Source organism: Narcine bancroftii, chromosome 7 (assembly GCF_036971445.1).
Source record: "Narcine bancroftii isolate sNarBan1 chromosome 7, sNarBan1.hap1, whole genome shotgun sequence".
Classification (NCBI taxonomy): domain Eukaryota; kingdom Metazoa; phylum Chordata; class Chondrichthyes; order Torpediniformes; family Narcinidae; genus Narcine; species Narcine bancroftii.
The window spans coordinates 37,893,719-37,909,028 of NC_091475.1; the positions used below are offsets into that span (position 1 = coordinate 37,893,719).

General features: G+C 41.9%; 1 protein-coding gene across 9 annotated transcripts in view; it reads right to left on the bottom strand.

Annotated features, from left to right (window-relative positions):
- zc3h13 (zinc finger CCCH-type containing 13) overlaps nucleotides 1-15,310 on the bottom strand; it is a 121,437-nt gene that overhangs the window by 81,951 nt on the left and 24,176 nt on the right. For 7 of the 9 annotated variants that reach the window (XM_069889648.1, XM_069889649.1, XM_069889652.1 and 4 more), the window contains one exon: nucleotides 3,907-4,018. In XM_069889648.1, the coding sequence (XP_069745749.1) occupies nucleotides 3,907-4,018 (112 nt within the window). Of the gene's footprint in view, nucleotides 1-3,906; nucleotides 4,019-7,426; nucleotides 7,501-15,310 lie in introns of those variants that run through there. The other 2 variants (XM_069889656.1, XM_069889655.1) reach the window with 2 other exon arrangements.

Sequence of the window (15,310 nt, forward strand, 5' to 3'; positions counted from 1 at the left end):
TGGTGTTGTAAAAAAATTGCGCTAACAGCTACATTTGTGTCTTAAATATATTCAATGAGGCATCCTCTACTTTCTGAGGCAAAGAATCCAAAAGATTCCTAACTCTCTGGGAAAAGCAGTTCCTCCTTATCTCCATCCTAAATCTACTCCTCCAAATTTTGAGGCTTTGTCCTCTTGTTCTAGTTTGACTTACCAGGGAAAACAACTTTTTTGCCTCTATCTTGTCTTTTTCTTTTATAATTTTATTGGTTTCTGCAAGATTCCCTCTCATTCTTCTGAATTCCTGCTAGTCCAAGGGGACCCAATCACTCCTCATAGGCTAATCTCCTCATGGGATTCAACCCGATGAACCTTCTCTGCAAAGCCAATACATGTTTTCTTAGTGAAACATGTATGTCTACAGATGCTGTGATTTCATTAAAAACACATCAAAATTCTGGAGAGACTCAGCATCCATAAACAACAGATATTTTGCCGACATTTCAGCCCTGAGCCCTTCTTCAAGGAAAAAATAAGAATAAGCCAGAAGGAAATCTCAGAAAGTCTCAGAATTCAGACAGTGCTAAATATGGGGATAAATCCAGACCAACAAAAGGTGTTAAATGGATATAAGGAATGACACAAGAATTTATCATGTTTGTGCGATAGGAAATAGGGAAGGGAGAGACTGAGCTGGGAGAAGGCGATGGGAGAAGAAGGTGGGGGGGTAGGTTTCTAAAGCCATAGAGCTCGATATTAATCCCATTCGGTTGGAGGTTCCTAGTCAGATGATGAGGTGTTGTTCCTCCAATTTGCAGGTGTGCTCAGTTTGGCAATGCATGAGACCATGGACGGACATGTCAGCAAGGTAATGGGATGGGGAATTAAAATAGATGGCCACTGGGAGATCCACATTGTTCCTGCGACAGAGCCACAGTACTCAACAAAGCGATCTCCCAGTAGGTCCCAAGGGGACAATTGCCCAAGGGTACAATTGGGAGTAACGAGGGGAGCAGTCCCTGCAGAAGGCAGAGAGAGGAGAGAAGGGAGTATGTGTTTAGTGGTGGGATCACATAGCAGGTGGCGGAAATGGCGGAGAAGGATTTGTTGGATGCAGAGGCTGGTGGGGTGGTAGGTGAGGACAAGAAGAATCCTGTCCTTGTTGCATGTGGGGCAGAAATGGCCGGGCAAATGTGCAGGTAATGGAGGTGAGTGCCAAGTTTATGGTAGTAGAGGGAAAGCCACATTGTTTGAAGGAGGACATCTCTGATGGTCTGGCATGGAAGTTATCATTCTGTGTGCAGATGGAATGGAATCCATACAGGGGACAGGGTGGAAAGAGATGTAGTCGAGGTAGCTGTGGGAGTTGGTGGGTTTATAGAAGATGTCTGTAGAGAGTTTGTCTCCTGAGATGGAGACAGAGACATCGAGGAACGGGAGAATGTTGCTAGAGATGGACCAGGTGAATTTGAGGTTGGGGAAGTTGTCAGCAAATTGGATTAAGTCAATGAACTCAACATGGGTACATGAGGCAGCACCAAAGTAGTCATCAATGCAGCAGAGGAAGAGTTGAGGGGCCTTGCCTGGGAACATTTGTAGTATGGATTGCTCTACGTAGCCAACAAAAATGCAGGCTTAGCAGGGACCCATGTGGTTACCCCTTTAACCTGGAGAAAGTGGGATGGGGCAAATGAGAATTATTGAGAGTGAGGACAAGTTCTGCCAGCCACAGGAGGGTGGTGGTGAAGGGGGACTGGATGGGTCTATTGTCCAGAAAAAATCAAAGGGCTTTGAGGCCTTCAGTGTGGAGGATGGAGGTGAATAGTGATTGGATGTATATGGTAAACGTGAGGCAATTGAGTTCAGGGAACTGGAAGTTGTTGAAGTGAAAGAGGGTTCCTTGTTTTCTCAAACGAGGAGACCAGAGTCGCACATAGTATTCCAGGTCCAGCCTCACCAGCACCCTGTACAGTTGCAGTAGAATCTCCCTGCTCTAAAATTCAACCCCTCTGGCAATGAAGGCCAACGTACCATTTGCATTTTGATTACCTTTTCATCTGCAAACCAATCTTTTGCAATTCATGCACAACCACCCTAATCCCTCTGCACAACAGCAAGCACAACATCTTTTGTGACACTACTCAACTAGCTGATCTATCTCAATCCTGAATGCTTTCTCATTGCCATCTGTGATTGTGCCATTAAGTCAAGAATCCAGTTGCAGAGGCCCAGGTTTTGAAGCTTATTGGCCAATACTGAAGGGATGATGGTGTTGAAAGCTGAGCTGTAATTGATGAAATGCAGCCTGATGTACATATTGCAGCTGTCCAGGTGATCCAGGGCTGATGGAGAGCCAATGAGACACCATCTGCTGTGGAACGATTGTGGTGGTAGGCAAATTGCAGTGGGTCCAGGTCATTTCTTAAGTGTGATTTAATTCCAGGTATTACCAACCTGTCAAACAATGTGAGTGCTATTGGGTGACAGACATTGAGGCAGGACACACTGCTCTTCTTGGGAACCGGGATGATTGATGCCCTTTTGAAGCAGGTGGGAACCTCCAACTGCAGCAGGGAGATTGAAAATGTCCATGAACACTCCAGCTAGTTGGTTGGCACCCTGCCAGGTACCAGGTATGCCATTAGGGCCTGACATGTTGTGAAAGTTCACCCTCTTGATTAATGTTCTGACATTGGCCTCAGAGACAGATATCACAAGGCCCCCAGCTTCTGCACGTATTCTTATTGGTACTGTTGAATTCTCCTTTTCATTGCGAGCATAAAAGATGTTCAGCTCATCGGGGAGTGAAGCATTATAGTCATTTATGACATTAGGCCTCATCTTGAACGATGTAATTGCCTGCAAGTCCTGCCATAGCTGGAAAGTATCTGGTTCTGTTTCTAACTTTATAGAGAATTGCCTCTTTGCTGTTAAGATCACCTTCAGTAGATCGTACCTGGACTTCTTGTAGAGATCTGGATCACTGGTCTTAAATGGCATCAACCTAGCCCTCAGCAAGTTGGAAAACCTCTGGTTCATTCAAGGTATTTTTAGTTGGGATACATGCATGGACAAGACTCATCCACACAGGCCGTGATGAAGTTGGCGACATGTATCATTAACAGTTGTGGGCCTAGCACCACTGATTGCCAAAAAGAGAAATACCCATTTATCCCAACTCTCTGCCTTCTCTCAGTTAACCAATTTTCTATCCATGCTAATATCCATGCCAACTTTCTCCATTTCCACATTACCCTTAATTTGTCCTTCACATCTTCCAAGGGACCTACATTTACTTTGCAACTCTTTTCAGTTTGATATAATTATTTAAAAAAAACTGTACCATTTGTTTTTATGTTTTGTGCTAGTTTATTTTCACAACTTTTTAAAATTTCTTTATTACTTGTTTAGTGGATCTTTTTTTTGAAGACTTCCTAATCTTCCAGTTTCCCACTATTCTTGGAGTCTTTGAATGCATGTAGTTCCTATCCTTTTATTATCCTTGTTTTTAACTGGAATATACTTTTCTCGAGGACTGTGAACAAAATCACTTTGCAAATCTTCCACTTTTCCTCAACTGGCCCATCATATATCTTGGATTGTCAGGCTATGCAACATCAGAAACCTGGTTCTGATAACTCTTAAAAATTAGGTTCAAGTTGTTGAAACAATTTTTTATAATAAAAAATAGTTTTTAAACTCAAGATGGAAAGATTAATTTGATTGGAATATTGCTGTGGACTAAAATACTTAATCTTTGTTCCAAAATAGTGCAACATCAGAAGCTTTATTCTAATAAATCAAAATGGTTTCAACAGCTTGAACCTAATTTTTATTTTGTAACAAAAATTAGTTCATGAGCCCAATATGCACTATTTAACTGGATTACTGTCGTTTATCAAATTTTTGAATTATAATCATTTTTACCCTGGTTGGAGAGGAGGACTCATCCTGGGATCTCTTCTGTGGCTCAGATTCTACATCTTGTCTTTTATTCTTCATTCTCTCTCGCAAATCACCAGTTGGTCTTTCTGGAGATCTGCATATTCAGTAAAGGAAAGTAACAGTTAAATAGAAATTCCATCAAGATCTCTTTCCTTCTATTCTTTAACTAAAAAGTATAAAGTAATGTACATAAGCAATGCTTTTGTGAAATTAGAATACAGTAAAATCCCCATTATCCAGAATTCAATCAACCAGAAACTCAAACAACCAGCAAAAAACATATTTAAAAAAATAAATTGAATGATTGAGACTGGGTGGATGAGACCCCACGGGAGAGCTCTGAGACTTGGCTGGACACATGCAGGTTTGCCCTACTGAAATGCCCCTCAAGCATCCACAATCTTTTCATTGTCACTACTTGTGTGGAGGTGAGTCAGGTTGAGAATGTGAAAAAGGTGCACCAAGGGTTATCAGTTCAAGAAAGGTGCACTGAGTGCCTGACCTAGACACTTGCGTGGAGGAGGGTTGGGTTGCTCTGAGGGTCTGACCAGGACACTTGCGTGGAGATGATGGTTGTCAGCACAAGGAAGGTATGCCAAGGGCTTGACCAGGACACTTGCATGGAAGAGAGTCGGGTTGCACTGGGGGCCTAAGTGGGACACTTGCACAGAGGTCAGTCGGGTTGTGCAGACAGCCTGACTGAGACAGTGGCATGGAGGTGAGTCGGGTTGCGCTGAGGGCCTCACTGGGACACTGGCTTAAAGGTGAGTCATGTTGCACCGATAGTCTGACAGGGACACTAAGATGCCACTCTCAGCTGGGGCGACTCTCCCTAATCCCTTCCGAGTAAGAATCTTTATCTTTATTAGTATTAAGTATATTAGTAAGGCTTTATCTGTAAACTTGGGGAGGGGTGTTAACTATGATAGTAGCAAGGTTACTGTAGTGGCTAGCGCAATGCTGCAACAGCGTCAGCGGCTAGGGTTCAAATTTTAATTTTATGTTACGGAAATTACTTGATTAACGAGAACTTTACATAATTAAAGACTAACTTACTAAATTTTTTTCAAATTACTTTACACTTTGCCATCTTTTGTCTTTTAAATGGTGTTTTCTTAATGCAGGTATATTAGTTTGGCCTTGGAAGAGTGAGTCTCAGTCAACCATATAATTCGCATATCCGACAGCCACAATCTCAACAGGAGCTGGATAATGGGGATTTTATTGTATATATTTGCAGATGCACGATTCAACCATTCATTTACCAGATATTTAACTCAATTTTACCACATGAATGCAGGATTAATAGGAACATTCAAATACATAATTCTGATGCTAGTAAATTTCCTAATTAACTCTGAAACATCATGAAATAATGAATATTTTTTCATTAAAAAAAATGTTAAATATTAATGAGGTGAAAAATAAAGAACATCACAAATTCAAGAACATTTACAACTATCATAAGTACAGAAAAACCTTATAATTTAAGTTAGTAGAAAGTACGGATGCACAGAAGAGCAAATGCTTTGTGAAAGCTTTAAATACAGTACAACTCCGATGATTCAAATTCTTCAGTGATCCAAAAGATTTTTGGACCTTGAAGTGAGATCTGTTCAAATCCAACATTTTTTTAGATAATTGATGATTTCAGAAAAATCAGAAATCCTCATTTGTCCAAAAAATTTTGAAGCCAAATAGACGTCATTTCACCTCCGAAAAAATTTGGATAAATTAAGATATCCAATTATCAGAAACATTTTTGGAGTCAAACTGACATCACAGGCTGAAAAACTTTTGAAAATTTGGAAATTTGCAATGCTTTTAGGTACATAAAATTTGGAAATTTGGAAAAAAAACTATGGTGGAGTAGAATTTCAAGTTTTTGGTGTTGGATTTATCTTATTTTTGTCAGGTTGTTTTTTTGGTGAGAATGAAACATTATTTTATGCTTAAAAATTCTTCCCTTGTTGTTTGTTGAAAAACTGTTACAAGTGATTTGCTGTTGCTACTGGGCTGTTTTTAAAAAATGACCAGTTATCCAAAAATATCATTTATCTGAAATCAGCCATTTTGAATAATCGGGAGTTGTACTGTATATTCAAACATAGATATTTCAAGATGAAACATCTATCAGTACAACCAAATCAATGAGTGCATGGGGAACAAATGTCTTGCATGTCTGCTTGATATCAATGAAGTGTTTTACTAATAATTCTACTACAGCTTTAGGAGTACAGTAAAACTGCTGTGATCCAGAATTCAAGCAACCGGCAAAAAAAATCACAGAAAATAAATAGGCCAAAAAATACAGAAGTTTAAAACTGTCGCGCCTTGCCACTATTTCACTAATCAATGCAGCAAGCAATTCATGCAACCAGAAAACTCACTTATCTGGCATCTACCATCCCCAACCCCTGGATATCAGGGGTTTTACTGTATTTTGTTTGTTTCAGCAAAGTATTTAAATTAACAGCAAAGCAGCGTATTCAACCAAACATTTTATTTATAACACTCATAATCTTAACTGAAAAAGAACTTCAAACTTTTCCTTCAGATTTAGAAGAAATACAAATGCAATTATGTATTTATAAAGATACTAATATCCTCCAGGCCAAAATAGATCACAATTATCAGCATAAATTAATGGGATGTTTTGGTTCAGCCTGTGGGCTTCTATTTGGATTTAGACTGTGTAGCCTTCATATAAAAAACAATATTTTATGATCTGATAGATTTCACTGACATTGATAACATAGCCTGATGGTGGAACCATTCAGATCTCACTGTTGATCTTTTTAAGTTACAATATATGGAAGTTGAATTATTGCACCCATAACAAATATAAAATACATTTTAGAAGATACAACTTAAAAATATGTATTTAGCATATATTAGGTACACATCTGGCACATATGACATACACTTCTGGCTAGTAGTAATGAAAATTTCAAATTTGCAAGCCTACAACTCATTTGGACCTGTGGCACAGGTGAGATATTGAGTTGCTTTTGTAGATGGGGAGAAAAAACACATTCCTTTCACATGTGAGATCAGGTCTGCATTTAAAAACAAGTCATAAAATTCAGTTCACAGGGAAGATACAACTTATGAGATCATAATATCTGTCGGGGCCAAATGTGCAATTTATGCGAACTTATTTAGTCGGCGTCCCGGGGTCTGTAGACTGGGCGCGGCCATCTTGATTCCTATGTGCAAGTCTTTGGTTGGCACATACGTGGTGGGTTCACACATTGGAGTTTGGTTGGCGCATGTATGAGAGTGCAGGTATGAATTCAGGATCGTTACAGCATATTATACAATATGGTGGGGTAAACCAAGTAGGGGGAGTCAAGCTCACATATTTTTTGTTGACTGTTAACACAGATATTTTGTTATTACAGATCTTTATCATACAATGTTATTTATTTATCTATTTCATGAACATTAAAGAAGATCATTACAAGTTTTATGTGTTAATAAATAAATGATTTAAATGCACCTGAACTTGCATTGGATAAAATTGAAATGCGGCACGAATAAAGACCCTCACCTAGTCTCCAAGCGGCTTTTGTGGAGAGTAGTCTCTACAATATCTATTCTTAAGTCATAGAAACTTCATTCTGACATCACAAAGTACATTATAAAGTATTTTCAGCAAATTAATCCTTATATTTTTCACAAAAAAATGGTCCAAGCTGCAGTCACAACCCTGCAGTTTCTTGTAGTCGTGGTATGGAATTGCTCTTCATAAATCCACAAGAAACTAAAAGAATTGTGAACATAGCTTAGACCATCACACAACACCTATGACCCCCACCCCCAACAACTAAATCTAAAATTCCCATTGCTTTGGAAAAACAGTCATTATATTGAAGGACTCATTCCATCCTGGCCACACTTTCTTCTCTTCTCAATAGGAAGAAAATTCACTACTGTGAGATCAAGCACCACCAGATTTAAGGGCAGTTCCTTTCACACTGCTATCAAGACTCCTGTTTAATTGTTTCTTCAAACTTTCCCCTTTGGCCAAGCATTTGATGTTTACCATCCTTCATTTACCACAAAAGCAAGGGGAGTGGGTATACTCGTTAATAAAAATGTGAGGTTTAAATAGAAAAAAAAATAAGAACAGCAGATTTCTTTAGGTTAATTGTGAACTGAATATGAACAGGGTCACACTGATTAATGTATATGATCCCAACCATGATGAAACTGTTTTTTAATGATTTGATATTAAAACTTACAACAGTTTTGAACCACTGTCTGGTTGGTGATGACTTCAATTTGGTCCTAGACCCAGCAATGCATCAATCCACACCAAGATCTTTTAATAGTTCAAGGGCAGCATTGGTCCTGGATCAGGGTATGAGGGATTTGGGGGTTATGTGATATTTGGCATCAGCTTAATCCAAAGGTAAAGGGCTTTTCCTTTTTTTTAAATATTTTATTTATAAATATCAACATTTTCCATTAAGATAAATATAGTTTAAAAAGATATATATATTTTTCTTACAAAACGGATAACAACAACCCCTACCCCCCCCCCCCACCAGCCTTCACAGCATAAATCCATACACTGTCAGGGCTTACAGTTGGGTTAAAAAAATATCTTTGTTGAGAAGATCACATATTTTTATGATAATAGCACTTTTTTTCCTTTTTACTTATATTTGGGTTCCTAAATAGTCCAAATATGGTAGCCATATTTTTTATAAATGTGTCATATTTGTTCTTTAAATTATCTGTGATTTTTTTTCCACAGGTATACAACTGTTCATCTCTGTCCTCTGTCGTGTTATCTGTAGAGGGGAGTCAGATTTCCAAGTAATCACAATGCATTTCTTAACCACAGTTAAAACTAGTTTAACAAATAAAATTTGGGATTCAGTTAGTTTACTTTTTTCAAAAAAATTACCCAAAAGATAAAGCTCCAGGTAGTCCGCGAAGGCCACCCCTGTTATCCTTTCAGTAATATCCTTCCAAAAAGGTCTCACCTTCACACATAACCACGTAGCATGTACAAACGTTCCTATTTCTATTCCACATCTAAAACACATCTCCGATATTTCTGAATTTGACTGATGTAATTTCTGTGATGTGAGGTATAATTGGTGTAGAAAATTATTTTGAACTAATCCGTATCTTGCATTTATAATTGACTTCATACTATCAAAACATCAATCAGACCAACAACTTTCCATTATTGCAACTCCTAAATCCAATTCCCATCTCTCTCTCCCGATCTCTGTTCTCATTTTGGAGAACAAAGTACATTTTATATATAAATTTAGGTGTGTTCCCCAGCCAAATCATTTGTTCCATCTCACTAATTTCAGGTGGGACCAAGTTTGGTCTCCATCTTTCTCTCAAGAACCATCTTAACTGGAGAAAACAGAAGAATGTCCCATTAGCTACTCCATACTAATTTCTTAATTGTTCAAAAGACATAAAAGATCCTTGCTTTTAGCAATCATCAACCTATCTAATTCCTTTATCATACCATGAATTCAACATTTTGTTACCCAGGTTCATAGGCAGTAGCACATTTTTGCATAATAGTCTTCAGTGATATACCTGCTATTTCCCCAATACATTCATTTATTTCTTGACATATTCTAAACATATGTATTAATATAGGATTATCTGTTTTTTTGTATTGACTTGACATTCCACTTATATATAAAGTTCTTCATTGTCTTCTCCTTTATTGAATTCAGTCCCATTCGAATCCATGAAGGGGGCCCGTTTTCTTCAAAGAAAGATGATAAAAATCTTCCTTGTGTTGATAGTCTAAGTCTTTCCAATTTATAATCCCATATTAACTCTTCCAGTGCAATTCTTGGTACTTTGTTATTCCATAGGAATTGTCTTATACAATTATGATGGAGCATTTGCACTATGTGAGCATGGAGAAGAATGGCCCGCACACCAAAGCCTTGTAAAATGAGACGGGTTCATTGCTCTGGTCATTATGCTTATATGGGCCCCTGGTGCTGACGTCAGGGGCCCAAGTCATCTGAGCGCCAGCCTAGGATTGGCTGGCATTCCCGCCAGAGATCCCCATCTTCCCACTGTGTGGCGGTCACCTGGGATGACAGCCCGTGTCACCCTCAGGTTTGCGCGGTGCTGCATTTGTTGGCCATTTTGCAGGCTGGTCCATGTCTTCATGCACGGGCCACGACACAAACCCCCCCCCCCCCCACCAGAACTGGCGACCAGACCATTGTCCGTAGCCTTAGGTGGCCTGCCCCTGCGTCATGGGGAAGACCGGTTCATTGCAGACCAGATATGCCGGTTTTAAACGGTCGACGGTAAAAGTCTCCTCCTTACCACTGATGTTGAGGACGAAGGTGGAACCATTGTCCCTAATGACCTTGTAGAGCCTCTCGTAGGGTTGATGTAAGGGTGGCCTGTGTGTGCCCCTTCTCAGGAACATGTACTAACAAGTCTTTAGGCCCTTTGGGATGCTATGCTTGGGCTGGCCATACCGTGGGAGTTGGCGCGGGACCACGGACCCCAGTTTTCACCGCAAGTTCTTGAGGGTCACTGCAGGGTCTTCTAGGCATTTATCGGGGGCCAGAAACTTCCTGGGGATGATTAAAGGTGCATTGTAGACCATCTCCGCTGCCGAGGCATCCTTCAGTGCGATACAAATTCCCAAAAGGACCCAAGACAGTTCGTCCATCCAGTTGGGACTCTTAAGCTAGGCCATCAAGGCTGCCTTGACGTGAAGTGCTCCACCAACCCATTGGCCTGAGGGTGATACGCCGTGGTGTGGTGGAGCTGTATCCCCAGAAAGTTAGCCAGTGCTACACAGAGCTCAGAGGTGAATTGTGCCCCCTGTCCTCACTTAGGTGTTCTAGAACCCCAAATCGGGACACCCATGCATCATTTGTGCCCTGGTGCAGGTTTCTGCAGTGGTATCAGCCAGCAGGACCGCCTCCGGCTACCTCATGGAGCAGTCAACCATGGTCAAATGGTATCTCACCCCATAGGAAACCGGCAACTGCCCCACTGTCAATGTGCAAATGGCTGAACCTACGCCACGCTGGCTCAAAGGTCTGTGTGGGCACTCTCATGTGAACCTGCACTTTGGAGGACTGACAGTTCGTGCAGGACTTGGCCCACTGGCTGACCTGTTAACGGAGGCCATGCCAGACAAACCTGCTGGCCATCATTTTGACCATGGTGTGGATTGCGAAGTGCACCAGGTTGCATATAGCTTTGAAAATCTGGTACCTTCTTGCAGCCAGAACGATAGGGTGGGCTGCCAGTAGAAATGTCGCACAGCAGTGCCAGGTTACCTGGCCTGATGAGGATGTCCTCCACCCTGAGACCAGAGTCCTGCTGCTGCGCTTTAGTGAGGGACACGTAATCAACCCCTTGGGATAAGGCGTGCATCGATTTGATTGTGGGGCATGAGAGAGCATCGGCTACCATATTGTTTTCCCTATGGTATACTGAATGTCTGTGGTAAACTCGGACACGTAGGACAAGGGTCTCTGTTGTAGGCTGACCACGGGTCTGATAGCTTATGGAAGGCAAAAGTATGCGGCTTGTGATCAGTGAACACCCTGAATTGCTGGCCTTCCCAAAAGTAATGGAGATATCTTACCGTCAGGCACAATGCTAACAGCTCTCGGTCAAAAGCTGTGTATTTGAGCTCTGAGGAGCAGAAGTGCCTGCTGAAAAAGGCCAGGGGTTGGCATTGACCCTTGATGAGTTGTTCTAGCACGCCCCCTACTGCTGTGCTGGAGGCGTTGGCTATCAGGGTGATAGGTGTCTCTAATCTGGGGTGGACCAGGAGGGTGGCATTGGTCAGTGCATCTTTAATGTTCTGGAATGCCCTCAAAGACTCATTGTCCCAAGTAATGTCTGTTGACTTGCCTGTCATCAGCACAAAGAGGGCGCACATGATGTGGGCTGTTGCCAGTATGAACCATTGGTAAAATTTTATCATACCAGTGAATTCCAATAGCCCTTTTATCTTGCGTGGCTGAGTGAAATGTCAGACTGCCTCAACTTTCTCGGGAAGGGATGTAGTACCGTGTCTGTTAATCCTGTCCCAAAGGAAGTCAATGGTGTCCAGACTGAGCTGGCATTTTGCAGGATTGATAGTCAGCCCAAACTCACTCAAGTGGGTGCACAGTTGTCTCTAGTAGGCAGCGATGAGGATATCGTCCAAATAGATAAACACAAATGGGAGGTCCCAGCCCACTGCATCCATAGCAGCTGAAAAGTTTGCGCTGCGTTCTTTAGACTTAAGGGCATGCGTAGAAATTCAAACAAGCCTAACAGGGTTATGACTGCAGTCTTGGAGACGTCTTGGGAGTGAACTGGGATTTGGTAATACCCTGAATGAAGTCCACCTTGAAGAACACCCGTGCCCCATGCAGGTTGGAGGCAAAATCTTGGATGTGGGGCAAGGGATGTCTGTCGGGTATGGTGGCCTCATCGAGGTACCAGTAGTCACTGCATGGTCTCTCCTGATTTGGGCACCATGTGGAGGGGAGAGGCCCAGGTACTGTTGGAGCACCACACAATCCCCAGCTCCTCCATTTTCTTTAACTCCTCTTTTGCCAGGCTAAGCTTATTGGTTCGGCTGCAGAGAACTGTGGCACTACTATGAAGGGGAACTCTTCCAGGATGTAAGCGAATTCATTGTCCAAGAGTGTTATAGAGTCCAGGTAGGGGTGGGTAGCTTGGCTTCACCCAGAGGCAGAGACTGAAAGGTTTTGATGTGCACCAAGCACCGACCCTTGAGGTCGACAAGCAGGCAGTGGGCCTGAAGGAAGTCAGCCCCCAGGAGCGGTTGCACCACTGCCTTAAGGGTGGTCCATGTAAAGTGGCTGTTGCAGAAATGAAGGGGAATGGTGCGGATCCCAAAAGTTCGAATGTATGAGCTGTTGGCTGCCCTCAGTGCTGGGCCCTGCTTGCCATTGCGGTTATTGAGGCCCGTGGGGGTAGGACGCTTATCTCAGCACCAGTGTCGACTAGGAAATGTCTGCCCGACAGTGAGTCCAAGACGTAGAGGAGGCTATCATGTGACCCAACCACTGCAGCCATCAACGAAGGTTGACCAGGGTGTTTCCCGAAAACCCAGAGGAGGAGCGGCATCTACGGGCTTCCGCACCCTATCAGTGATGGTAGTAGCATAACTGTCCCAGGGTGTTCATGCCACTCTGCTGGCCTTGATCTCGCCGAGGGCTGTTTGTGGGGCTTGCTGATATGCTCTACAATGGCACTGGTGTCCTTCTCTGCTCTCCAGAGCACGTCCACTCAGGCTACCCTCTGAGGGTCATTGAAGTCCTCGTTCGTGAGCAAGTGTCGGATATCCTCGGGCTGCTCCAGAAAGATCTGCACAAAGAGCAGGTGAGGTTTGTGGCTCTCGGTTAGAGTGAGCATCTCGCTTATTAGGGTGCTATCCCACAATCCGTCTATATGCAGCAATTGGGTGACCCTTTGCGCTGGGAAAGCCCATAAGTGCGGTTAGTAGCTCTTTGAGGGCCTATCTCTGGAAGCTGCCATAGGAAACCTATAACCCTTGCCACTGTGTCCTGATTGAGGATGCTCACGACATAGAAATAGCGGGTGTCGGTAGCAGCGACGTGGCAAAACTTGAACTGAGCCTTGGCCTGCTTGAACCCCAAGTGAGGCTGCGACACCCAAAACATTGGAAATCTGAGAGAGAGTGCATGGATGGTCGCATGGACCCGTCATCTTCGGGTCCAACTGTCAGTTGGACCTGTCAGGGTCACCAATTAAGTGTTCGCGCTATACGAGCGTGGAGAAGAACAACACTCACACCAAAGCCTTGGAAAACGAGATTGGTTTATTGCTCTGGCTGTCACACTTATATGGGCCCCTAGTGCTGACATCAGGGCTCCGCGTCATCAGAATGCCAGCCTAGGAATGGCTGGCATTCCCACCAGAGTTCCCCATCTTCCCGCCAGTTAGAGGTCACCTGGGATGACAACCGGTGCCACCCCCAGGTTTACGGGGTCACCCCGTTCATTGGCCTTTTTGAGGTCCATGTCTCTGCACACAGGCTGCTACAATGTAGTTAGTGCAATAGGCAACGGCAAGAAGAGAAATTGTAGTCTTGGCATTACCTTCATTTTTAATCCACTTTACCCTTCCTATTAATGTAATTTCTGTAAATCTTTTTCTAATTAAGCTTATGTAAATTCTGTAAATTATTATTTGTCATTATTCCGAAGTATTTAATTCCATCCTTCTTCCATTTAAATCTACTATCTTTTTGGCATCTTTCATAATCAAAGTTTTGCAATGGCATTATCTCACTTTTATCCTTATTTATTTTATATCCTGATATTTTTCCATATTTTTCTAATATTGTTTGTAATCTTATCAGTGATTCAGCTGGGTCAGAAATACATAATAGCACAACATCAGCAAATAGGCTAATTTTATGTTCAACTTTGAAGCCCTTAATATCCAGATCTCATAATCTCTGCCAGGGGTTCAATAACTGGTATGAATAATGTTGGTGATAGGGGACACCCCTGTCTACTCAATCTACTCAAGAAAGTTATAACTTTAGCATGCAGCTGATGATAAAGAGTTTTTATCCAATTTATAAATTTTCTACCTATACCAAATTTTTCCAACATTTTATGTAAGAAAGATCATTCTAGTCAGTCAAATGCATTTTCTGCATGTATAGAAATAGTTATATTTGGATTCATCCTTGATTTTTCCATAAATATTATATTGAATAATCTACCTAGACTATTTGAAGACTGTCTTCCTTTAACAAACCCTACCTAATCTGGATGTATTAATTTTGGTAAATACCCAATCTGTTAGCCTTTGCTAGGATTTTGTAATCTGCATTCTGGTGTGAGGTTTTTGGTGGGTCTCTATCTTTCTTCAGTAGCACTGTAATTATAGCAGTTGAAAAGGTTTCGGGGAGGGTTTGGGTCTCCACTGCCTGATCTAACACATCCATCAACCGAGGCATCAACAAATATTTTAACTGTCTATAGGACTCATCTTCCTCCGAGGACTTGTTAGCTTGTAAAGTACTCAGAGCTTTCTCTATTTCTTCCCTTATAAAAGGTGCATCCAAGTCATATTTTTCTCTCTCTTCTAGTTTAGGAAGTTCAACATTAAAAATTCTTCTGTCTCATTTTCATCTCATTTCGTCTGCCCCATGCCTGGGTTTTGGAAGCCTCGTGGAAGTCTCAAGTTTCATTTCCCCTAAATAAGGAAGAGGGGAGTTATGACAATCATTTGAATGAAAGAACATTTCTCTGGAAGCAATTCGACAAGGATTCATGAGTTAAAGGCAGTCTGATGACTCTGTCTCTCACCTACTTCATAATTACTTCTGAACATCAGTTTAGAAGTTCTGAGTTTC